Below are 26,170 nucleotides of genomic sequence, written 5' to 3'. Positions count from 1 at the left end.
TTGCTGTTCTCCTGTACAACACAGGAAACCTGGATGCCCCCCATTTGAAGCTATCGGCCTCAATTCCGCATTGGGTTAGTCCCCCACTTCCTTCTTCATCTCCAGGTACCACCTGCGACCTCCCTGCCCTCAATCCCAGGGCTCAGTTTGAACCCAGCTCTGCGAGAGCTCCAAACAGCAGCTCTCACCAAACCCCCCATGACCTGCACCTGCCCAACACTCTCATGATCCTGTTTTTTTATTATTTTCGCTTTGCTTCCTTGTCTGGCTACCAAGTGGTGGGCAACCACGAGGACGCATGTGCCTGGTTTATGGTGCCACGTACGTCCCCGCGGCTGCCCGCCACTCCTCACACCTGCCGCTCCCTCCACCCCAACGTGGAGGCATTACCCAAACGCGGCCGAGCCCCGAAGAAACACCCGGCGCCGCCGCCACGGCGGCAGCAGCAACCGCCGCTGCTCGGGGGCGCGGGGCGGCGGCAGGAGGCGGCCGCGGAGCCGCGCGGGGCGGCGGCAGGAGGCGGCAGGAGGCGGCGGCGGCGGCTCCGCCCCGCGCGGCGCTGCGGGGCCGGCGGAGGCGGCTCCGTTGGCCGCTGTGACGCCGGCGGCGCTGGAACACCTGGCGGGGCGGCGGCGCGGCCTCCTCGGGCGCGGGCAAGGTGAGTGCGGGCAGCGGGCGCCGCCGCCGGGCGGCCGGGGCCGGGAGGGCGCCGCTTCCCCCCGCTCCGAGCGGGCAGGGAGGGAGGGAGGAGGCGGCCGGGCCTGCGGCGCCGGTGCCCGCGGGGGCCGCGCGGCGGGGAGGCGGGCCGCGCTCCCGCCGAGGCACAAGATGGCACCTGTCCCCGCGTCGCTGCCGGCCTTCCTGCCGCCGCCGGGCGGTCACCTCGCCATGATGACCGCACGCAGCCGCCCTGGCCCGCGGGAAGCGGCCGCTTCTCCCGGCGCTTCCTGCCCGGATGCTGGTGGCGAGAAAATGCGGGTCGAGGAGCTGGCAGCCCCAGCCGGGATTCAAAAATCTTCCTTCTAAAGCTTGTATTTTCTGCAAGGATGATCTCTATAATCAGATTTCACTTGCATCTGAATTTTTTTTTGATGTATGGATTTAAATAAAAGAAAAAAAATATTAATTTCATGGCCAAGCTATTTTTTCAGTAAGTGTGAAGAACACTGTGCAGTTTAGTTAGGGCCAATAGCCCTGAGCTTCCGTGGGGAACCTCTTCCAGGGTAGTGCACTCACTCTTGCCTTAGTGGATCTAGTTCTAACCTATGAATGTGAAAATCAGGTAATCTCTGGGGTCTGTGGACAAACTTGAGTCTTGTCAAGATTTTGGGTGCTTGATACCAGAGTACTTCTTACTATTGGGTTGCTCATCGTACCTCCTCTTCCTGCAAGCCTTGTTTTCAGCCAGGCTGACAGTTCATTACAAAAGAGCACTTGCTGTTCACCCCTTGTTTCCCTCCTCTTCTTCCCCTTTCCTTCAATTTCTGGACAGGGAAAGGATTTTATTGAATTTAGGTCTCAGAAGGCCACGCTGGTTCTTGTTCCGAGTTCGTTTCTTGGAAGTAGACCCTTTTTTTTTTTTTTTTTTTTTTTTTTGGCTTTTGCCTGGCAGGGCTGAGACTGTCAGGAAAAAGACTTTCCTGTGTTTGTTTGGTCGCTTTTCCAACACGCTGCGTTGGTAGGTTGGGTTTGGGAGTCGATAGTGCGGCCTGTGCTTTGCTGTGGCCTTTCTTTCGATTTCTCTGTTAATTTACTCTTTCTCAACTTTGCCAATCCAAGGAGTGGAAGGATCGCTCCACGGTGGGGCTGCCTCTCAGTGATCTAGGACTTGCAATTCTTAGCGTTATTTAGCATGAAGCCCATGTCTCATGTAGACATTAGCATTTTTATACTGCCGTTTGAGTGAGGTAGCCTTTAACAGAGTTACGGGGACTGCCCCTTCGTGTGATGTAAGTAACTTGGAAAGCTTTCCCTTAAGGCAAATGAGTTTAACTTAAGGCCACAGAAATCGCTTGTATAGTAAACTGCTATAACTGGTACGACCAGTCAGGTTTTTCCCATGACAAGCGCTTTGAAAGATGATGTGGCAGTTAAAACCTGCCAGACCTTGGTCAAAATGAGTGTCCAATTTTTCCTTTTTTTTTTTTTTCCTCAGACTGTTCAAGCTTTATGGGTGAAATACTGCTATTTCCAGAAGTGTTAAAACAATGATATTGCCATGAGTCAGGTGCTGGTCATTGGAATTCATCTGCTCCTTAATGGAGAAATAAATAATTTAGTGCTTTTCAGGTACAGGTAATTCACCGTTGTCATCTTGAGAGATGAGGTTCATGCACTGAAATTGTGCAGGTTTAAGAAGATCAATTTTGACTATATGGAAGGGAAGGTTTCTTGAATATCTTTCCTTTACAATTCCCAAGTAAACTTTTTGGGAAGAGATAATAATAGCCTCTTTTCACTCTGAAACTGGTATTGGAAGCTGCTAATACAAGTTGACAGAAAAACATACACTGGTATGTTTTTCACACTGGTATCTTAGATAAAACTAAAAGTTAGGAAATAGACTCAAAGACTCTTTCTTCATGTATCTTCTGTAACAGGGTTGCTCTGAAGTGGTTGGTTGTATTTTGCATAATTCTCAACCTTAAAGTCCTGTCACGGTTAAAATGATGCCACGTGTTGCAGAAGCAGTATAAATACAGCAGCCTGGCGAGTGAAGAATGCCAAAGACCCAGGCCGCCAAGAACAGCAGAAACATTTGACCTTTTGCATGCTGCTAATAAGAATAGCCTCCCGGTAGTTTTTCCCGTGGCTGTTGTTAGCCGTGGCAGAACGAGGGGCATTTTGACCCGTTATGTAACCACTTATGTCAACCTTGGGAACTGTCTGTTCAGAGTCGTTCAAACGGCGCCCAGATCCATCTTGCAGGTAGTTTCCTAGGGGCCACTGCAGCTGTGGGACCAGTGGGCCGGTGAGCGGGGGTCTGAGAGCAGTAATTCAGAGGCTGAGCAGAAGATGCACCTATGCAGAACGTACAGCCTGAGGACACGTGTCCTCAAAGAGCGACACGTGAAAGAAGATCATCCTGAAGTGTTGCCAGGCGTGCCAAAACTGTGGTGTTAATCACATCTCTTATTTATGAGTGTAAAATGATCTCCTGAGGGGCTTCAGAGAAAGTTGTTTTCCCTTGTCCCCTCCCCCTGCATTATTGCCCCGCAGGTGACTAGTGTTGCTGCTTGGCATCTGCGAGGATGGGTAGGGGAGGAGGGACACGGAATACTGGGAGTGTTGGCTGTGCTGGCAAATAGGGTATCGGACAAGGCAGCCATGAGTTTGAATTCATATAACTATACTTACCCATATTTATAACTCTAGAAATGTGAAAAGGGGGATTCCATATTTTTGTACATCGCCTTCTTTTCTCATAGGTTCTACAAAACTGGAGACTTCCTAAGATTAAGGCTCTAGAGTTATGGGTAGCATGTGTCACAAAATCTTCTTACTATCTTTTATAATTTGTGCACAGCAGGTATTCCATATGGCATTTTCTTTAATAGTGTTTGACTAGTAAGATTAAAAATAGAAGTTTAAATTATAACAAATGTGTATTACAAAGCAACGATAGTCATTTCAGAGAAATGAAGTAGTTCTGCATGTATAATGATGCTCATTTGAAGAGTGGGGTTAGACCTGCCACTTGAATTATCTCCAGACTTTTTAAAAACACTTAAAATATTTATCCTATCAATGGACATTAGCTTAGTGTTCATCACAAATATAAATGGAAAACTATTAGTCAAGTGAAGGCTTTTAGATGAAGACAGGCTCATACCATGTGCTGCTGTTACGTTATTTCACAATAAGCAGAAGCTGAAGTCAGTGTAACCTGAAAAAGCAATTTTAAACTAATTTTATATGTGCTAATATATGTGTCTTTCTGTATATATGGTGAGGTTCTCCATGCAAAGTAACTTAGCTAGAAAGGACTATTGTTTGCTGGTTAAATTGGCAACTATGAATCCACCAGCATTTATTTGACATATTTTGTTCTGAGACTACATGTACTATACTGTGACTGCATGTACCATTCTTATCAATGCTTTTGACATAAACTGCTATTTGTAGAAATTTGACATTCTGCTATTTAAAATGACTAAAACACAGCTCCCCTTTTCATCTCGGTACATGCTGTGTCCTGGAAACAAACAAATCGGCTAAGCCTAGGAGTTGATACTCTTCCTCAGTCTTGTAATGAAAAACTTAGAGCCTTTTTGTGTGCGTGTGTAGGGGAATACTACAAGTATACTATGTGAGGAATAGGGGAGTACTATGGGTTTTTGTGCTTGTATAGGAGAAGAAATAGACTTTCAAATGTTGATATAGTACCAAAATTCCACTTTAAAAGTTTCAGATATAAGAAAGAAATAACCTTATGATGTGCAAACTTGCCCTGTGCTATCTGCAGCTGCTTAACTTGTACCTGTTGGAACTGGGAGTAAAAAAATGGAAGATACTGAATGGCAGCATAAGAAACAGGGCCCTAGATATCCCCGGTTTAGCCGACAGGAGGAATTAACCAGGATAAGTTTCTGATGTTAGTTGTGTATTCTAAAATAATTATTTCACATAAAAGGTATAGCAATTATTTTTGGAATAAAATAACTCTTTGCAGTAGCTACTGATCATCTTTCACAAGTTGACTATATTAACTTTGAGTTTAAAACTTAATGAAACGCTGGTTCTTGTGTCCTGAATGCCACCAGTACTGCCCTTTTTGCTGAGTGTATGGTTTGCAGAAGGGTGCTCAGCTAATGCTGCAAAATGACAGAAAGAAGCCCCAAAGCATCCATGCCCTGTGCATGATTTCTCTTGCTGCAAGTTCTTAATCATACAGTCCCAGTCGTTTAATGCATCCACTTGTATTCCTTGTGTGGTTTGTTCTCCACACAATTTACTAGCCTGAAAAAAGAAGGCAAAGGGAGTGTTATATTGGCTCAAACTACTTCCCTGTAAACAGACTCCAGTTTCACTCAGAATCTTCTGTTGTTTTGAATTATTCATGCTTACACTTTTTTTGTACATCTAATTTTGATATTAATACTTTTCTTTTGATCTTTAAAGAACACGAACAAATTGTCTAGAATAAATGAAATTTTGCCAGTAGATCTCATAAATCTTGATAAAGAAAAGGAAAAAATGAAGGAAATCATATGTAAAAAGATGTTTGTTCTAGAAGTACTTAACAGCAAAAGAGACATTTGGTTCCAGTGGCCTTCATGGGATACATGATGTGCCAAGTGTAATGTTTCTCAACATACTGTGGATTATTTTTTTTTCCCTAATGATTTGACAGATGACCATGGTATTTCTGATCTGAGAGAACTGCTGTAGGAAAGTGGTCATACCACCTGATATAACCGTAAAGGGCTTGATTCAGAAACTTGGATTTCTGGGCACGCAAAGAAAAGTGGTATGGTTTTAATTTAAGTGCTCTTAGTTGCTCCTCTGAGGCACTCTTGACTATCCATATAGGTGTAATGCAAGGTTCCTGCTGTAACTTAGGCACCACAATTAGCTGGTCTGAGTCAAAGAGCCTGAGTTTCTTCCCTCCCCTGCTGAATGGATATAGCAGGAGGAGTTGTGCTATATAGTGGATGTTGTTTCTCCTGTGCTGCTTATGAGTCTGTGTGAAACTTCTTTCTAGTTGTCAGCTTCCGAAGTCAGTTGAAAGAGCAATTCTGTAAAACGGTCTCCCTTACAGGATTGCAACATTTCCTAAAAAGCTGTGGCTAAGCTCTTAGATAAATGTTTCTTGGGGATAGGGCGGGGGAGAAAGCAGAGTGAAGGAACCGTCTGTGGTTAAGGAAGAGACAAGAAGTTGTAGTGGCTGGAACTAACTGTGCTAATGTAACTTGCACACCAGCTCTGCAGCCTTCTTGAACGATAAACAAGTGCATCGGTAAGTAGTCCAGCAGAATGAAATACTCGCGGATTTAAAGCTGAGCATGGATGAGTCTGCAGGATTAGAACATCAGTGATGCCTTTTAAGAGCTTTAGTGGGAAGATTAAATCTCGTCCTTTGTCACAGTGATATAACTTTAGATACGCGTTAGCTGATTTGCAGTGGTAGCTATCCATGCAGTTAGTCTAGGCATCTTGCATACTCAAGTGCTTATACGGGCCCAGAGGTCAGTTTTCACTCTTCTTGTGCTCGTAATATAATTTGGACCATAAATTTAGATCAATAGGCTGCTCTATTCCCCTTTGCTCACAAACGACAAAATGAAGTATAACTCACTGGCTCTGCACATCTGTGGGCAGATCAGAGAAAAAAACACTCTGCTGTGGCTGGCCTTGGCCTTGAAGGGAGACTGCATCTTGCTCCATCAGTACATTTACATGATCCAGTTGGATCACAACTTTGAGGGAATAGAAGGGGGTGGTAGGTTGCTAGCAAAGAGCTGTTACAGAGGCACAGATGGCACCGGTTCCCTAAACCAAGCAGATGTGCTTTTCTTCATAGTACTTTATGTAAATGTAGCTATGACTCTTACAGATAGAACTCTTTGAAGTTCTCCCTATGTTTTATTACCTGGAACCAATCTATTATTCCTGTTAGAAGTTTCTTGTAAGGCTGTTGGCTTTAATAAAGCCAGTATAAATTGAAGCAACTGCAGTGCAAGATTCTGTCACATTTTAGCTCTAAGTTGTTCTTTTTTAAGGTGCAGAGAACTTGATGGGATTTGAGGATCCTCAGAACATAACAGCTGCCTTGAAAGGATAGGTAACTGAGAGATGATCAGTGAAAGTACAAACTCATCTCCTGTCCCTGTTTTCATGAACACATTAACTTAGTCTTGTTGGATTACGCTCTTGTTTTCACTGTTCCGTTGTTTCTGGATGCTTCCCACAAGAATGTGTTGTTTCCTCTACAGCCTTCCTGTGTAACTATGGTAGGTCATTGGATGTTAAACTTGGTCAGTTGATCACACGCTTGCTCTGTAGATAAGCTTGGAGGGGGTTTCAGCTCATCTCTTGGTTCTAGGGAGTTGTAGCTGTGTCAATAGTTTGTTTTAGAGATGGTTGCAGAACTGTCTGTTTGCAGTCTGTGGTTGCTTCCTATTTTCTTCTACAGGATCTGTTGTCTGAGCAGTTAGACTAAGTGCTATATAATCCATACTCAACCAAGGACAGATAACCTGAATGAGAGGAAAAGAGTTTTGTTTTGTTTTTGATTTATATCCCTGTAGCCTTAAGATTAAGATCTGATTTTGCCTTACCATATCTGTCATATATGCCAGAAAATAAAAAATAATCTGAATTATGCTAATACACAGCATTATTTGTTATCAAGTTGGCTATTGTAAACAAAGCAATCATGTTGACATTTTCCTATGAATAATCTCCAGATGCTAACTGGATTAGGTTGTTCAGCTGTTGGGGAACCAGACAGGTTGTGCTGCAACAAACTATAATATAATAAGGCTAAATAAAGGTAAACAAGCAAGTACAAATGGAAGGTAAGCACAGGGAATGCTAGACTCCAAGTCTCTCAAATCACCAAGATAGCATTTGTGGTAATTTTTTTGCAGAGAACAACCGTGATGTACTCATCATCATTCATATGTTCTCGGATGGTGTAAAGAATCAGAGGTTTTTACACAGTCATGTGATATAGACATGCCATTCCCCTAAGAAGGGAAATGCGAATTCATCGCATTTTCTTCCAGCAGCATGGTTACTATATGTTCAACTGGACTTGCAATGTGGTAAAGTATTATGAAGTTCTGTGTGCACTGCAGATATTTTGGCTATCCATGGAAATAACTTGTTGGATAAATAGTCTACACCTCAGCTAAATTGGAAGCGATGCACAGGCGCCATAGCTGCCTACTTGCAGATCCATCTTGGTTCGAGCACGTCGTGTTGGGATGGGTCCTGTTAGCTCTGGCACAGTCCTGCCTGAATTCAGCTGTGCTGTTTTTAACGGGGCGAACCTCTCCAGCAAGGCTCAGATTCACTGCTTGGTTTGCAGCAATCAACATGGATCTGCATACAGCTAACAAGTTTAGTACTGTTTTTCCCTACTTGCTTCGTAGCACCTATTAACTCCTGTCTCCCTTATCCAGAGTATCCCTACTTTTTGTTAGCCAAGTAAAGGTGGCCTGACACAGAGAGGGGTTGTGATTTTCAGAGCAAGTGAACTGTAGTTAGCATCATGTGCCTGCATTGTAGTCAGGCTTGGCAAAGGAAAACTGTGGTTATTTCTGTTCAGTATATTCATCCTCATTCTTCGAAAGCGTAACGAAGTCCGATAGCTAAAATGGTCAAAACTTATATACTCACTCTTTGCCTTCTTTCTGCAGCCTCAAGACCTGCATTTACTTACTGTAGGGATTTTTTTTTTTATGTTGTATGGTTTTGAAGCCTTGCTTATAATTCCTTGTTACTTGCCTGGACTGTTTCCAATCCCTATTTATTAGCGCATCTCATATGTAACTTGAATTCTGTGACTCTGGCATTTCTTGAAAATACTTGGTGCTTTCAGCTATCCCAGCTGTTTTTAATAATTTCCTTTTTCACAGCTGTACCAATATCTTTATGCTCTCTGGTTTCTGGACTTGGACTAGACAGTAATAATACATGAAATTAGGAGTCACCAAAAACGTAGATGAATTCCAGCCCCACCAAAAGTTTAAGATGACTGCAGAAACAATTTTCCATAGTGATGCTTGTAGCAGCACCTGAAGAACAAAAGCTCTCTTAAGGTTGAAAGGTGTTTTCAGATACAAATGAAAATGAACAACATGACTAAAAGCTGGAAAAAAATTAAATAACATTTGGAAAGAAAACACTGTATTCTTCTGTGTAATGACCGTGATTATGGTGCTGTATGTCACATTGCTGTCCGTTTATACCATTGTTGCGGGAAGTTTTCTGCAGCAGAGCAATGGTGTCAGCAAACTCGCATCTTTCCAGTATCATCATCCCTTAACGTGTGCAACCTTTCATAATCATGTAGGTTGGAGGGGACCCATGGAGGTCACTTATCTGACCTCCTGCTCAGAGCAGGCCCAGTTCGAGCAAGCTGCTCAAGGTTGTATCCAGCCGAATCCTGAGTATCTCCAAGGACAGAGATTCCACAGTTTTGCTGGGCAGTTTGTTCCAGTGTTTGACCACCTTCATGGTGAAACTTTTTCCTTATTTTAAGTTAGAATTCGGTGTGTTCTGTCTTGTGTCTGTGGCCTCTCGCCCCTTCCTATGTGTGCCTTTGAAGGTAGTTTGACTCTGTCTTCTCTACATCCTTGCATTAGATAGTTGTAAACAGCCAAAAGATGGGGCTTATTAAGCTGGTTTTCTCACAAACCCAGTTCACTCAGGCTCTCTTTCTATGTTACAGTCTCCACATGCTGACTGCTGATCCCACCCCAGCGTGCCAGTGTTTTCGTTGTACAAGGAGCCTAAAACTGGACACCATTCCAGCCATGGTCCTAGAGGGGCTTGAAAAGATACACTGGGAAACTCCGACTCCTTGCTAAAGTCAAGGCACGTGACATCCACCACTCTCCCCTCCTCCACCAGAGCCAGTCATCTCATTGTAGAGGTTAACCAGGTTAGGCAGGCATGACAATGCATGGTAAATCCCTTGGTAAATCCATGCTGCCTGTTCCCGTTCAACATCTTGTCTTTCATGGCATCTAGGAGGACTTTCTCTGTGATCCATCCAGGTACTGAGGCAAGGCCAGTAAGTCCTCAGCCCTTTTTCTTGCCATTTTGAAAATGGATATGATGTTCAATTTGCTTTCCAGGCATCTCCCCAAATTGCCATGACAATCAGAAGTATGCCCAGATGGTTTAAATACTTCCCAATTTAATCATTCTTTACTGTAAGTAGTACTATATACCCCCAGACGACCGGTGGTGCTTAAGCTTCTGCACATTGAAATGGGCTATTCATGTGTTTCAAAGAGGTACATGTCCTTAAGATCAGTCAGCTATTCTGAACATCTTCTGAAAATTGTGTTAGGAATATGACACGTGCAGTGAAATAATATGTTCTTTAGAAAGAAAATCTTAACATTAAATCCTAAAAATGGATACATTTGCAGTTGAACTCAAGTACAGGCATTAGAATTCTTGTAGCACACATCAGCTACATCCAGTTCAAATAAATATTCCTACAGTAGATTTTCTTCTACCGGTTTCTTACTTTAATATCTACATGGTATTACATCATTTCCATTTCAGTAGACTTTAACTGTAATTCTTAAACATGAAATATAAATTAGTATGTAGTACTGCAAGCATTGCACAAGAGTATCTACCTTGAAGCAAGTACTATGTGAATGGATTTGACATCGGGTACCAGTGAGACCTGAGTCTGAACATACATTTGTGGCTTAATTTATCACCAAAAAAAAAAAAAAAAAGAATGATTTTAATGGAAATTTGGACTTTTCAGAGTGTTCTCAGCCACTGAAAAATATGAAACTCAGTCACAGACTTTTCTGGCACAATTGGTTTCTTTATGAAACTTCCAGTTCCTTAAGCAGCAACTGAAGTGAACGGCATCCAGGGAATTGTTTGAATGGAAATTAGAGAGGAAATGCCACAAGACCTGTCAGTCACCAGCCCCTCTGATTCTTTTTGAGCAGCCACTGTTCTGTTTACTCACTCCCAGTCCTTACCAAGCTGAGAGTCTTTGTAGACACTCAGTTCTCACTAGGAACCAAAATCTAGGTTGTATTGCTAAGTAAAAGTGGGCCAGGGCTGAGTTTGAGAACTGGACTGCTTTTGTTCATGCACTTCAATTGCTCTAAACTCTCTGGCATGTTTTTTGTGTATAACACCAGGAGTTCTCTGGGACCAGCCTCTCTTCTGGTCTGTTTTGGGTGATACCAAATGCCAGGAACTGCTTGCAGTAGATGGTGTAGGCAATCTTGGTCCTCCTTATTTTGGAGGTACCTGTCTCCTGAGTGGAGTTTAAAGCCACCAGCCACATACTGAAGCAAGAGGCCAAAAGAGCTGCTTACGGCCTCTGTCCCTTCTGTGCCTGACACGGGGTGCTGCAACATACAGCACCTTGGTTTCCTCCCAACCTCTTCAGCCTTCGTGTCCCACAGCAAGGCAGGGAAAGGAAACCTTCATTTTCATACTGTGAAAATACTGCTCTAGTAGCTGTGGTATTATCCTCACAGGCAGTTAGGACTGGGAAAAAAAAAGCAAGCACAAACAACACAAAGAACATCTTATGGACACAGAGATACTATGGAGAACATAGAGCTGGGTATAGCCAAGGGGATCCTACAGCCAAATATAAATTTTGTTGTCTGGGAAGAAAGATTGTGAGCTATATTTGCAAAATGAGAATGCCTCTTCACCGTGACTCTGACTTTTTTTTTTTTTAATGTATTTTATTTTAGGAGACACTAGTTTGCAGGAGAGTCTGGGGAACATGTACTGTAAGGTCAGTGCCTTAGGTACCTGTCTCCTGAGTTGGTGATTACACTTTGTCCATGTAAATAGGCCTGTTGTTTCATATAGATAGGCTGTTATTTGCTTCTTGTCAAACCACTGAATAATTGAGTCATAGATGTGTATACAGGCCAAATCCTGTGTTCTTATCTCTTTCACACACACCCACAACTGAATTAAGGAGGACCAGTGTTAAAACAGTGAAGTCAAGCATAGAAGCATAGAAAATTCTGGAGCGAAGGCTGCCTGAGCCTTATGGCTCTGGAAACTACAGCAAAGCAATGACCGGTGCTGTATGTTGCAGCACCCCGTGTCAGGCGCAGAAGGGACAGAGGCCGTAAGCAGCTCTTTTGGCCTCTTGCTTCAGTATGTGGCTGGTGGCTTTAAACTCCACTCAGGAGACAGGTACCAGTTTCCTCTTGGTCTCTCCTGCAGAGCTTATCAGAGCAGAAAATTTTTGTGAATGAGCTGTTTTGTGGAGTGCTCTGCTCATCTTCCAGCACAGAGTTACGTTCTCTTGCAACTTGGCCAGGAAATTTCACAGGTGCTTGATAGCGAAGAGGTTAGAATCAGAAATCTGGGCCCCAGCCTCCAAGTGTGTGTTTTGTGGTTGGGATTCTCCGTAGAAGTGCTTGGGTTTGATTCCCTTGTCCCAATTTCTCCAGTCTGTCCCGGTCCCTTTACCACTCTGGTCCCCTGTCTCAAAGCGGCTCCTCGGACATGTTCCCAGAGTTGTCTCCCCACTGCAGCCCCTCTCCCTCTGCCCCAGGCTAGTGCCAAAATTCACTTCTGGCACCAGTAGCTTCCTAGCTGCTCATTCAATCCGTGTTTCCTCAGTCAGCTTTCTGCGTTGCTTCTGCTCCTGGTCTTACCCAAGGCCGTTTCCAGGAGCATGACCTGAACAGCTCCTTTTTTTTGTCTTCTGTGGTTGTGTTGGAGCCCCTCTGTCTGTACGCTGGAGAAGAGGCCTCTCTGAAAGCAGCAAAAGAGAAGCCACTTGCTCTTTTTTTCATAAGGCGAGTCTGGCTTCGTTTGTAAACTTGGCCTGGGAAGGAACGTGCTCAGTTGCCTGTGGAAAAGTGGCGTGCCTGCCATCTGGTCAGCAGTGACTGTAGAGACTTAGCCATCCAACTTAGAGGGAGATACGGCCTTAAAAACTTAAAGTTCAAAGGCTTATAAGCCTTAATCTATCCTTGTAGACTCAAATATTCCTCTTAGAAAAATCCCCTGGTGGTTAAATTTCCTATCTGGGCATTTCACTTTCTTTGTGATTGAGCTATGCTGTGGCTGAAGTTTTGGGAAAAGATCTGCTGAGGAAGACATGTATCACTGAAATTTTTGCCTTTCCTAATCAAAAGTTACTGAGAAGTTACTGAAAAAATGTTACTGAAAAATGTATTTTTTAGTTTAAAAAGCTTGAGCAGATACAATGATAGGAAACACTGGAATGTGTTTGCCATGGGTTTAAATGAGAATTCTGTGTTACGTGACGAAAGGTCTTCAGGTTGGTAAACTTTGCCATAATGTGGTATGGAAGATGTTACAATATAGTAATTTTATGTGTGACAAGAGAGGGGTATTCTAGTATCTAACTGCAGATTTGTATTTTAAAGATGCTTGTTTTAACTGATTTTTTTTAATTTTATTTAAGTGCCTGAAGAAAATAAAAAAGCATGGATGGTCATAAGTAGTAAGTATCTTGATCATTTCTCATTCTAAAGACCGAACAGTGTTAGGTGTTTTGATTTATACAAATCCCATAGCCTGGGTCTATCGTACATTATGTCCTGGCATCAGATATTTTTATGAAGTCACTGGTAGCCATGCTGTTTAGAAAGTATAAAAAAAAAAAAGTGTAAACCTGCCAAGTTATCATCGAAGAATGGAAAAACAAGTGAATTCACTAGATGGGAAAATAGCATATGTTATCAGTTTCCTGTTTAATAAAAAGAACTGGGTGGACAATGCCTTATTTAAAAGTATATATATATGGTCTTCAACATTAGAGTAAAGCAAATTCTTCTTTTAGTTATGCTTTATTATATTTTTGATTGTTTAACAACACTTACATGTATCCATGGCTGCTTGACCAAATACCCATTTTAAAAGCTATTGACTAGTGTCTAGCAGTAAAAATTGTTCCCTGCACATTTTAACAACATGACGATTAAATTATTCATCATCTTGCTCATAAACAGGAACCAGGAATTTCCCCAAATTAGAAGCTGAATTTGTCTACTGTGATAAAGGATTATATTCCTCTTATACTTCCAATTGGTTTATTAGTCTCCAATTCAAGAATCTATATTAATCCAAGGACAGTTTTGTAACATCATATTAATAACTCTTTTTTTTTATTATTTACTTTCACCAAGCGCTCAGAATTTTTAGTGACCTCTACTGAGGTAGATTTTAAGGATGGTTGACAGCAAATGAATTAAGGTGTTTTCTTCATTTGACCACTGAACTGCGATACCGGTTATTTGCACAGCTGTATCACAAGCTGGAAAGCACACAGCTAGCTAATAAGCTACAGTCTTGACTCCACCTTGTGCTGCTTCATTCTGACTTTTTTTAGAGTAATGCTGGTCTTATTGGAGTTAAACACTGATATGTTCTGTTTTCTCATAACACCAGGGGGATCTGACAGGGATGTAAATCTTATAATAAGAAGTGGTAGATTCTGTTTTACAGAGGCAACAGTGTATGTTCAGTTCAGTATGTGCCTCACCTGACTTGAGCAGCCATCCATTGCCAGAGGATGTGTAATGGTTTGTGCAGAATGGCACGTTAAATGGGATGCGTTCTGCATGTTACGCATTTTGTGTTGTAGTATAAACAACCCCCCTCTATTTCAATGTTGATGAAGTTTGTAAAATTAAAACTTTAATAATGATTTGTAACATAAATTTAAATGGGTGCATATCTTGGCTTTTGAAGCTTGAGGAGAAGCCAAGAAGTGCTTTAGATGATGCGTAAGTTCTAGATCATTTGTCCTTGCTGATGTCCATTTCAATATCTTATCTCTGTGGGGATTCAGCCACTGTCTCTAATTTAAAAATAACAAACACAAATAACAGATCACTGTCCAACACATTTCCCGTGAGGTTAAACCCTGTCACAACTAAGTCTGTAGAGCAGAGGTGCCACCTCACCAATGGCTTCTTTCAGAAGGGGCACAGCCTTTCATGGCTTCACATGAGGACTTCACGGAGGAAGCCTCTCCTTTATCACTCTGCTTTATGAACAGGGCATCTAGGCACTGAGGCACCCTAGTTTGTTACCCCACAGATAGGTTTTATTTTTTCTTACATAAAATTTTAAAAGATTGAGTTTATTTATTACAGTAGGTTTCAGGAAGCTTTTGCTTTAAACACCTGTAGAATCACTGCAGCTTTTAAAGTGTGTATATACAGGAAAGGTCATCGTCTTTAACAGAAATTGGTAATGGAATAAATAATTCTTCCTAGAAGAATTTTACGTATTTACCTTGTAGAACTGTATTTCCTATGTTTCATATGGTTTAAATATTGTGGAATATGTAGATTGTGTTTAGATTACACTGTGTATTAATTTTATTAGAGGGATGCTTGTCATCTCTCTTAATAGAAAGTAATTGCTGAAGAAAATGCTTTTTATGCACGCATGATCATTTACTCTTGCACATTTACACAGCGGAAAGAGAAAGTGAGCTATTAATCTATCTTGTACATTGCATGCTCAAAAGAGAGGGCTATTCCTTGCTTTTATCCAATTGTAAAAAAGAAAGGGTAAGTAGTAGTTCATTAAATGAACTTTGAAATCCTGACACTGCTGACATTGCATGGAAATTCAGCTGAGTGTTTGAAGAAGTCTGTTAGTCCCTGTTAGTCTCTCATTCTATTAGTTAGATCTATTTGTTCTTAATATTTTTTAATGTATTTTAATTGCATGAGCTATAAATTATTCTATCATGTATTGGGAAGAATTACTTATAGTTGATTATTTGGCAGTACTACACAGCAATAGCTGTAAAAGAAGTTTATTTAATTCCCAAAGTGAGGTAGGGAATGCTCATTAGATATCACTAATTTTAATAGTTTTATTATTAATATATTAAGAGAAAAACATGTTAGAATACATGGGTCTATACAAATGTTATATTCTTGAGGGAAGCGTATTAATGTAGCTTGTTAGACTTTTCTTTCAAGCATCCTGTTGAAGTATTGTAATTTTTCTCTTAATGTTTTAGCAGTTATTCAAGGGAATTTTATGATCAATATGCTCAAAGCCAAGAAAAATCTGTGGTCAATAAAATGCAACAGAAATATTGGAAAACAAAACAAACGCTTATAAAAGTCACAGGAAAAAAGGAAGATGAACATGTTGTGGCTTCAGATGCAGACCTAGATGCAAAACTTGAGGTTTGTAATGTCTATGTAATCCGTGTTCTGCAACTGCTAATCTTATCAGTGTTTTCATTTCTGTCAAGCATCAATGATTTGTGTATATATATATATATATACACACATATATATATATACACATACATATATATATATACACACACATATGTATATGTTATTTAGTAATTCTGACTTACCATCTTTTGAGCATCTATCAGTTTAAAAACATTATTTTATTAAAAATAAACTCGAAATCTATGTTATATACAGATGAGATTCTTTTATAAAATACCACTATGCAAAGCTTTTCGAAGCCTGTGTGCAGATCCGTTTTCAACATGTTGTCCAAAGGCAGCTTCTGAAAACATATAAAAGGGTAACCCATAGAAGAATCTTACTGTGTGATTAATCCAGTTCTACTGTCAATCGCCAACCTCACTGTAAAAATAGTGTCAAGTTTTATCAGTACATGAAGATATATATTTTAAATTACTGTATATTTTTGCAGTCATGGATGGTTGTTGACTTACTTTTCTCAAATTTATACATGTTTTAGCTGATATCCAAGTAGCTGTTAAACCACAAGATTTTTTTTTTCTTTAATCTCTGATAGTGATTAATTGCAACAGGATGGTTCCAGCTTTGTGGTCTTTATGATTAGGTATGTCATGTGTGTTGATGTAAAACAAGTTGGAGGAACAGAAACAGTACTTTAAAAGCATATCCTTGAGTTCCTTCCATGCTGTTTGTATTGCAGATTCATCAGTAAGGATGCTTTGTTAGCTCAGGTGGGATTGAAAAGGGAAATGTGTTTACCAGCTAGAAAAGGACAAATGGTTTCACTTGGACAACTTCATCACTGCAAGTCATGCTCTCAATTTAAAAGACAAGGCCCATGTAAATGTGAAGGAGGTCAAGCAGATGCAAAGGATGACAGGTTCTGTGCCAGCAGCCCATTTTTGCTTATATTCGTGTAGTTCTTGAAGTAGCGGAGTTCAGGTTTAAGTTACAGATAGGAGATTTTAGAGGAATTTCTCTGAGTCTCTGACTCTCTGACTATCTCTGGAAAAAATCTCCAAAGATAGTCAAGACTGTTTTTTTGTTTTTTTTTGACTTTGAAAACAACTACTTTATAAATTTGATCACAGAACATCAGGGTAGAATTGTGCCAGTAAAAAGTCCGGTTAAAATCAATTAACTTTCTCTGTTGACATACCCATCTGTAAAGCTATTACACACTACTTCGTGGACTTAAAAATCTAGTATGCGTAATGCCGTTTAACACGTTTCAGTGAAATTCTTCATAGACATTTTGAAAGCTTTTTTTCTGGTGGATGTTGCTTTGAAACAGTTTTGTAAATATATACATATATATATTCCGAAGATATCAGTAAAAATAGGAAAAAAATACTATCTGATCAACTGTCTGCTGTTTGGAATAAATATTTCTGTCTTTACCTTTTGTAGATTTTAGTTGTTCTGTCTGTAGTCTTGATAGAGAAGCACAATTGATAAGGAAAAAAAGCCTTTTTTTTTCCCAAGCTGGAAAGAATGTTCATTGTTCGAGAAAGAAATAGAGCTCTCTAGTCATTTTTTCCAAAAAACTTAAGCTCTTTCTTGTATTTTAGTATTCAGTGTTTCTTGCCTACACTTACAGGATCTTTTTTTTTTGTGCCTATATTGTGTTTCACTTTTAGCTGTTCCACTCAATTCAGAGAACGTGTATGGAGTTGCTGAAAGCAATTGAACTCTATCAAAAGAGGATTTGTTGTAAGTATAATCAACTGTAGTACCTACGAGGAGGTCTATAGTATGGAATCATTTAGTTGGTAAAAAAATAAAAGGAATAATGGGGCACTGCTGCTGCTTCATCCTAGTTAAACTTAATGATAACCTTCATTGCAAACAGTTTTAGAGACAAACCTGCTTATGTGATTCAAGGCCTCCTAGTTCTTCAAAGTTATGTTTGATATTGCACAGTGATAGACAGATAGAATAATGGAGGAAAAAAAAGTTTGCTAAGCATTGCTAAGGTTTGTTTGTTTGGCTGGTTGTTTTTCTCTTTTTGTGTCTGTGGTTTTGTGGGGATTTTTGTTTGTTTGTTTGTTTGTTTTTTCTTTTTCCCCTCATTACTTGTTTAGCCTGTCTAAATTCGCAAGTGCTTTGGCTTAGAAATTCTACTGTTGTTTTTCATCAGGTTTGACTGAAGAATACAGGGCTTGTTACTGGTTTGACAATTAAGTAATCCACACTATTGCAATGAATTTGATGAATGGCTGTAACAAATGGACAGTCATTAGTGAGAAACAGAAATCTAATTTAGGAAATTTCCAACAGGAGGCTGTATTAAATGAACTCCAGAGGTCGTTTCCAGTCAGTATTTTTGAATTCTCTGTTGCTGTGCTCTGAGGCCAGGAAAAGAAGATCAACTTTGCTGGAGACATCTTATTCATTTTATTTTCTCTTGTTTAATGTTATACCTGTTTTCTCTATTCTTCTTGTCCAAAGAAGCAAATCAGAGATAATGTTTCTGTAAGAGACAGACAATTTGGAAGACTAATATATGAGGTCAAAATGAGGATTTATGTGAGGATGCAAGGTCTTGATGAGCCAGGGTTCCCATTTGGAAGTATCCAACATCTCATCCAACATGTCATCCTTTTCTTGTTTAGAAAACCCTTGGTTATAAGTAGGAATATTTCAAATATTTCAAGTAAAAATTAGAAAATGTTTTTTGAAATGTGTAAATATTATGATTATGTAATGATCCTGCAAGCTAATTTAAAATAAATGTTTTAATAATAAATGTTAAAAATAAATGTATTTAACATGAAGAATTAGATTCTTCGTATTAAAAATCACTTTTGTAGTTGAGCATGAAAAAAAAGGAGAGCAAGAGATAAGCAAGTGAATGAGTTTTATGTAGCTTAACTCAAAATTGGCTTCCGTGGAAGTGTGCTGAGTTAGGTCAGTTGAGGCAGTCCAGGTGCTACACAAAGAATAAAAATAAATAAATAAATAAATAAGAATATTCTAATCAGGCCACTCTTTCGCCGCTCTTTACATAATCAAACCAAGCTTATTCTTTTCTTCAGCTAAGAAATAGCATGTTTCTCTAGTTACCTTTCAGCCCTGACGTAACTGTGGTTCTTGTTACAGTATAGCAAATCTATCCACAGATGTCTCAAGTGAATCTGATCCTGTCTCATAAATGCAGGAATTCATTGAAATTACTTAATTTTTGCTGTGCTACTTGGATTTGGAGTTGCTTATCATATTTGATGTTAGGCTAGTGTTAAAGTGTTTGAGGCCTGTTAAATCACATGTTGACCACTCATTTATTTTTATTAGTCCTGTCTCAGGAAGAAAATGAATTGGGAAAATTTCTTCGATCACAGGGTTCTCAGGATAAAACAAGAGCAGGAAAAATGATGCAAGCCACTGGGAAGGCCCTCTGCTTTTCTTCTCAGCAAAGGTACATATGTCCCATTCACAAACTACGGGGGATAACGGTGGTTGATTCTCTGTCACCATGTTTCATATTGCCATTCTAAGTGTATGAAGAACCAAATGATACAAAAATTGTCATTGACCAAAACTGCTGTCGTGCTGGCAAGGCTGCTGGCTTGCTCTTTGCCTTTCGGCACACAGCCCTGCTATGCTGTGCCCAGCAGGTCCCCCCCGCACGCTTCTGCAGCTCTGAAATTGCAGAGCTGCACATGTGTCATCTGCATGGCTGCTCTAGCAGTGAGATTGTAAAGAAGCCGATATCAACTCCCTATTTTCTGCTTGGTGACCTTCTCACTCTGCAGAGAAATACTAGAACAGGCCTTCTGTGGAGGTGTCTGTGCCCTGGGAGGCCAGGGAGGTGGGTAAAAGAAAGCTGCCTTCGCTGTAATGTCATATCCCAAAGGGACAGTGGCCATTTTTTGCTTTACCTTACTCCATGAAGTCCCCCAGAAAAATAGCCTAGATTCCCACTTTGCTCGGGTATATTGGGTAGTAGCAGCTCAGTAAAAGGTAAGAGGTAAGGGATGGAGGGAGGCAGGCATGTACATAAACATTGCTTTTGCCCAGAACCATTGAGATCTCACTGAACCTCTGTTTGAGGCGTTCGAAAGAATGGTACTTGGAGGTATTGTCAAATGTTGTTATGCTGCCCCACCCCCCACCTCTTGGTACTTTGAAAGTCTGAAATTCTTTATCATTCACAAGGCAAAATACTGTTCCATCACATGAGAAATTGTGGATAAAATTCTGTGCTCTTGCTGGATTTTTTGGTGCTTTTAATTATTGCAGTGAAATGTTCCAGCTTTAGCTTAACAGTGCAGCTGTTTGGCTCAAAATAAAACATCACACACTGAGCACTGTGCCTTTCATATGTTTATTTTGGGCTAGAGTTTGGTCATTAGCACACCCTGTAAGAGCCCTGAGTGGGATCTTTGAAACACACATAAGGCACCTTGGAGCAAAAGCCTTAACGATTTGCCTCTTAAAAAGCTTAACTGTTTATAGAAATCCCACTATAAGACATGTCCACATAAACTTAAATTTCCTTTGAATGACTGACTAGCCGCTTGTAGAATGCAGGGGAAAAAAATGTGTACTGCACCCCAGAAAGCCACAATAAAAACTGCATGTTTAAATATTACTTGATGCATGTTTTTTTTTCCAGGCATCTTTTGAAGTAGACTTCCATCTCTTTGAGCCATCCTCATCTTACATTCAAGACTGTTCTTATTTGTGGTGTTTGCCAGTAGGTTGCTTAGTAGCTGGAGGTCAAAAAGACTTAATTTGCTGGCTATTTGGAGCTGAAATTAGAAATTCTGTTATGCTTCAGAAGTCCTGAATTAGCAAATTAAACTAGCTTTACACCAGTGTTGAGCTAACTGAAACCATCCCAGTGCCGACAGGGAAGCAAAAGCGGCCTGAGGAAACAGCGAAAGTTGAAGTAATCCTGTCTCATTCGGATGTCGGGAAGACAACAGTGTCCCCTACTGCTTCTCCAAAGTGCACTGCCTGGAGCAAGCACACAAGAAAAAGGCTAAAACCTTCCAAAAGATAAATGGCTTTCTAAAAAATTGTTAGGATTCCTTTAAAATATATATATACATATATATCTGCTTGACAGATGACTTGAAAATTTATATGTACATTTGAAGATTAAAAGGCTAATGGAAGTGCATTTTTGGAGGCTTAGCATGGCAATCCTGATGCATATGTGCTATGTATCCAGTAATAAGTTCTTAGGTACATTTTTAGAGTTAAATGAAACTTGCAAAAAGAGCTTTTAATAGCATGTGTATAAGCACTTTAGCTAACTACAATATGCATGCATATATTTTTCACTCAAATATGTGAAAGGAATAGTGAAAAATCACTGCTAAAATATGCAGGTTGTGTACACAATATGCATGCAAAAATTAACATGTTCTTAGGTGCCTCCAGTGAAGTTGTAGGATTGTGTAGAAAATATAGTAGTAATGGAAGTAATTCTTTTGAGTATGTGCTGCTGCTGATTCTGCTTGCTAGCAGAGTGGCGGTAATTGTGTTATTTGTCTGCCTTTGTGGATTATATTTTTAACTCGTTCTTCTCCTTCCTTTCATTCCCTCATGCCTTCCCCTAGATTAGCACTGCGTACTCCTTTGAGTAGATTGTATCAGGAAGTGGAGACTTTCAGATATAGGGCCATCTCGGACACGTGGCTGACTGTAAACCGAATGGAACAGTATCGGACTGAGTACAGAGGAGCACTGCTTTGGATGAAGGATGTGTCTCAGGAGCTGGATCCCGATCTCTTTAAGCAGATGGAAAAGTTCAGGAAGGTATGAAGTATCCATAGTTTGCTAGAAAGGATGCCTGATGAATGTCAGTGGAGCATGATTTTGATTCTTCTGAGCAAGACATAATTCAGCAGCACTAATGATGCTATTTATCATAAATAATCTTTTCCATGTGACAAAACTCCAGTTAATCTGATATTGAATACAATGTTCTTCACAGAAGAGGGGTCTGTAAGGATGTGGTAGGAAGAAATAGCATTTTTCAGTAGTTGATTCAGCTTCAATTTACATTTTGATAATTCAAATAATACATATTTTTAAAGAAGGTTATCAAATTCTAAATACTTGTCTGTGGTGACTGAATGACTAATGGAGGAAGGTATATCCACTCCCAGCAGGGGAAGAGAAAATGGATTTTTAACTAAAGTAAATCCACACAGACTAACAGAAGTCTCCTGCTAAATCTCTGGTTGGACTACTGCTTCTTTAAACTGACTGCTGTAGGTTTTGGCGGGGGGGAGTTGTAGAGTTAGAATTTGCTTTAACATCCTTGTGCTTTTCAGCATGACTCTTGTGCGACTAGCAACAGCAAAACTGTTAAGCATGCACTCTCCATAAATCACATTCATTTAGTGGAACTCAAGTTTGCTACACTCCTCCCCTCCCCACGGGCTTGCAAAAAATCCCGTGCTGTAGTAGTGTGCAGGTTTGCTACCAGGTGTGAGCACAGGGGTTGGCTGGCTGCCCCTGTCCTGGTTCGGGAATGCTGAGGAGGCTGTCGCGGTTGTTAGTGCAGCTCCATAGCTGATTTTGTCAAACACTGAAATGGTCATAGTTTGCTGTTTATACATCTAGGCTGCCGTGAGTTAGAATTGTAGGCATAACATGGTGGCTTGTGCTTGGAGTAAATGCAGTAAGAGCTTTTACAGAAGCTATGTGATAACCTGAAGATAACCAGAAGGTGTGTTAGGGAGTGTGCACACACATTCCTGCGTATATGCATGGCCTTAATATGGGGGCAGTGCAAAACAGAATCCTCTTCACTGGTGGCCTAAGCACTTTTCTTTTCTGTGACTAAAAGTATTTGGAGATGAGAGATACTTAAACTGTGATTTTAAAAACTTGAATAAACCATCCTGGTCAGGAGGAGCTGGCATGTATCTACACTATGTTATTATTTGTAAACTGAAACTGGGACAATAGCAATTAAGAAAGGGGTGGGACAGATAAAAACTCAAGCTAGTCATCTAATCTTTATTTAATGCTTGCTTCACTACAGGATATTCGTATACATCTTGTGGCACCAGACTTGTATTTTATTGTGCCTTGTGGGAAATGTTTATAGTGGCAAGTTCTTGCAGGTAAAATAATTGGTATGGCCTTGGCCTCAGCCAGTTGCTAATGTGAAATGTTTGATTTATTAGAAAAACACTTAAAATGGAATGTTTGAACGAATAAAGCAGTACTGGTAATGGTTTTGAAAAACTGATTTATAGCTTTCTTGCAAAACAAATGCTATGGAAGATATAAATTGTCTAAATGGCAAAGTAATTAAAGTAATGTATGTTTTGTGTGGTGAGCTGCTGTAGTTAAGAAGTTACTTGTGAAATTTCAGCCATCTTAGGCTGCTGTACTTCAAGGTCTGCAAAAGGAAGACTTTTCAAAAGCTCTCAGAACACTTTTAGCAGTATTTAAGAGAATTTTCCCTTTTTTATCATGTAAGCATTTTGAAATACTTCTAATATAAAGTGAGCTAAGTTCTGAGGTAAAGAAACAATGAGTGTGTTAGATGCAAGGGGATTGTGAAATTGTGTAGCATTGCCTCAAGTAGCTTTAGAAAAAGCCATACAGGGGGAAGGTCTTTGAACCTTTTCTTTCCTTTGACTAGTTGTCAACCAAAAACCTTTTAGATCCATTGTAATGCAAAAAGCAAATGCAAAATGCAAAAAGCTCTAGATATTGCAGCCAACAAAGTAAAGAAATGGTTTGGGGATCAACTGTCCTACACATCCCTGCTGTGCAACAGGTATGTCAAACTAGTGTGAAGGTGTTAACAGTAGCAGAAAACAAATTAATTCTTTTTTCATTTTAGAAAAAAACCTTGCAAAAATAAAATCCTAAAGCATAAGGTATTTGGATAGATGCTATGAACCAAAACATAGTAGCTAGTTTGTAGTCCTTTGTGAATGTAGTAGACAAACATGACTAGTGGTGGATACTTCATTTCCAAATAATTAAGGGAGATGAGTTATTTGTGTTGTCTTTTTGTTCTACTCTTGCTTGCAGATCTTAATTCTGCCATAGTGTGGCAGTGTTATGCTGGGCTTTCAAGGCTAATTTTGTATCTATAACACAGTCATGTTAGTTTTGTTTTGAGAAAGATACAATTACAGATGTTGAGTTTTTCTTTCTAAAACACTCCATCACCAAAAAAAGAGTGTGTTTGAGCTATGCATCTAGCCATACACCAGCAAGCATTTAATGCAGCTAAGAGAAAGCCTGACAGCACTTGGGGGGAAAATTGCTCTCTTCAGACTTCTAATTGTAAAAATCTGAAGTATTTACCTTACTTTACTAGACATCTTTTTACTTCTCAAGTAAACAGTTCTGTTTTACTGATCTTTAATGCAACTTATGCATTAGCAGTATTTATTTCACGTGGTTATAGGAATGTTTTTCAAGTGTGTAGCCTTTTATAATCCTAAGTATATCATTATGTATACAGATACAGAACTTGCTTTTGGAGACCAAAGTTAAATCAATCCAGATGGCTTTTTCATGCCTTCCCTCGAAGTAGCTCAGGGTAAAAGATCAATAGTTGGGTCTGTATTTCCAGAGCTGATAAAATCTGAGTTAAAACATAGGCATTTTTGTAGTTCTGTTTCAAAACAATGAGGTACTTGAGACAAGTTTCTACTGCTGCTTTCAAAGCATCAGTGAAAATATGCTAGATCTAACAGTATTGACACTTCCAAAGTGTTACAGTGCTTTTTAGCAATAATTGCAGAACAACTTTTTTTCTTGTGTTTTCAAGATATGCATAGGATTGTAATTACTTGAGTCAAACCAAGCAAGGTTTGATTCTTCACTACTGATCATGTTTTTAAGGCTCTTAAATCCAGGCTATTTTATCTTCTGGTGACTGTATACTATAGCACAAGCTCTGCTGTGGTGTAATAAAAATTCAGACCAAATGGCACAATTTCTGATGGCCCCTGCCATGTCCTTCCCACAGTTTTGAAGAAAAGAGGTAAGTTTTTCCATATGTTTTCTGGTAAGGGACATGCCAGTGTGTTATGCCACCAAGGCAACAGCCTCCCTTGAGCACCAACAGCAACACAAAAGAGCTCTACTCTTCAATTTTACATAATTAAGATGTCTCTAATTCGAATACAGTGAATTTAGACATTCTCATTGAACTTGGATGTTACAGTTTCTCCCATAATTTGAGTTTTTTAGCTAATTTTTTGCCTGTTATGCTGACCTTTAGGCAAACAGTAAGAAAAATTATATCTGTTGCAGGATCATACTACACATATAGAGCAAATTAATCCTTTCTGTATTTGTTTTTTGCCTCCCTTTTCCTTTTGCTCCTCTGCTTCCCCTTCATTTGAGAAACTTAGAGGCTTGACAATGAGTTGTCTGGGAGCAGTTTATCTCGGTTTTTCCTACGTGTAGTACTCTTTGTACTGGAATGCACTCACAGGACATTTTAAAGGTAAGTCTGGGACGAGAAAGGAAAAAGCAGGGAAAAAAATCAACAGGAAATTCATAACAAGAGCTAAAGCTTGTTTTTGTAAATATACTAGTGTAGGGAGTAGCTGATCCATGCAAGTTCTCTGTTAAATGTCTTTTAAGAAAAAGTTAAGAGCTTGTGTGTACTGTTGGGGAATAATGAGGTGCTAAATACATCAGTTGATTAAAAGGTCAGCAGAGGAACCTTGAAGTAAAGATATTTAGTATGAAGAACTTGGCAAGCAGGGATAAGTTACATCTGCCACAGGTTTTCAGAGAAGGCTGAGGAGGCTGCGGTCCCCCCTGTCTCATGGGATGGTGGAGAGGCTGCACCGCGTTATCCGTCGCCTGCTACTCTCCTCCCACCCACAACTCCGTGGTGGCCACCGCAACAGCCCCACAGAGCTGAAGGTGCTGTTCAAACACGCTGGTGGGTTTCTTCGTTAAGTCTGAAAACTCATGGATCCGAGGAAATGCAAAAACACTAAAGAGAGAGAAGAAACAAAGACAATACTGATCTCTGTAGTCAGAACAGGCATGGCAGTTACTCTTCAACCTAATTTCAGTTCCTGGTAAAATAGTGAAGAAATCTATTTGAAAGAGAGAAAAATTTGAAGAGAATACTCTTCAAAATGTAGAGTAGTAGATAGCATAGGTTTATAAATAACAATATAGAATAGCATTGCTTTTTAAAATTTATTAAATTAGTAGGAAAAATGCACAAAACACAGTAAATCTGGATTGTACAGAAGTGTTTGTTGCAGTTCCTAATGAAAGATTACTGGAAAAAC

The 26,170-nt window shown here is 40.0% G+C and overlaps 1 protein-coding gene across 2 annotated transcripts in view; it reads left to right on the top strand.

Annotated features, from left to right (window-relative positions):
* The first annotated feature begins 544 nt into the window (after window positions 1-544).
* Window positions 545-26,170, top strand: part of ICA1 (islet cell autoantigen 1) — a 63,455-nt gene continuing 37,829 nt past the window's right edge. Inside the window, exons 1-6 of one of the 2 annotated variants that reach the window (XM_088533480.1) lie at window positions 545-658; window positions 13,127-13,165; window positions 15,710-15,878; window positions 17,558-17,630; window positions 19,212-19,335; window positions 21,488-21,686. In XM_088533480.1, coding sequence (XP_088389606.1) covers window positions 13,149-13,165; window positions 15,710-15,878; window positions 17,558-17,630; window positions 19,212-19,335; window positions 21,488-21,686 — 582 coding nt within the window. In that variant the 5' untranslated portion in view covers window positions 545-658; window positions 13,127-13,148. Of the gene's footprint in view, window positions 659-13,126; window positions 13,166-15,706; window positions 15,879-17,557; window positions 17,631-19,211; window positions 19,336-21,487; window positions 21,687-26,170 lie in introns of both variants that reach the window. The other variant, XM_088533479.1, reaches the window with a different exon arrangement.

Source organism: Tinamus guttatus, unplaced genomic scaffold (assembly GCF_059628265.1).
Source record: "Tinamus guttatus ecotype Peru unplaced genomic scaffold, ASM5962826v1 Tinamus_guttatus_pri_ptg000503l, whole genome shotgun sequence".
NCBI lineage: Eukaryota > Metazoa > Chordata > Aves > Tinamiformes > Tinamidae > Tinamus > Tinamus guttatus.
The sequence above is the reverse complement of the archived record's forward strand: the minus strand, read 5'-3'. Positions and strand labels throughout refer to the sequence as shown.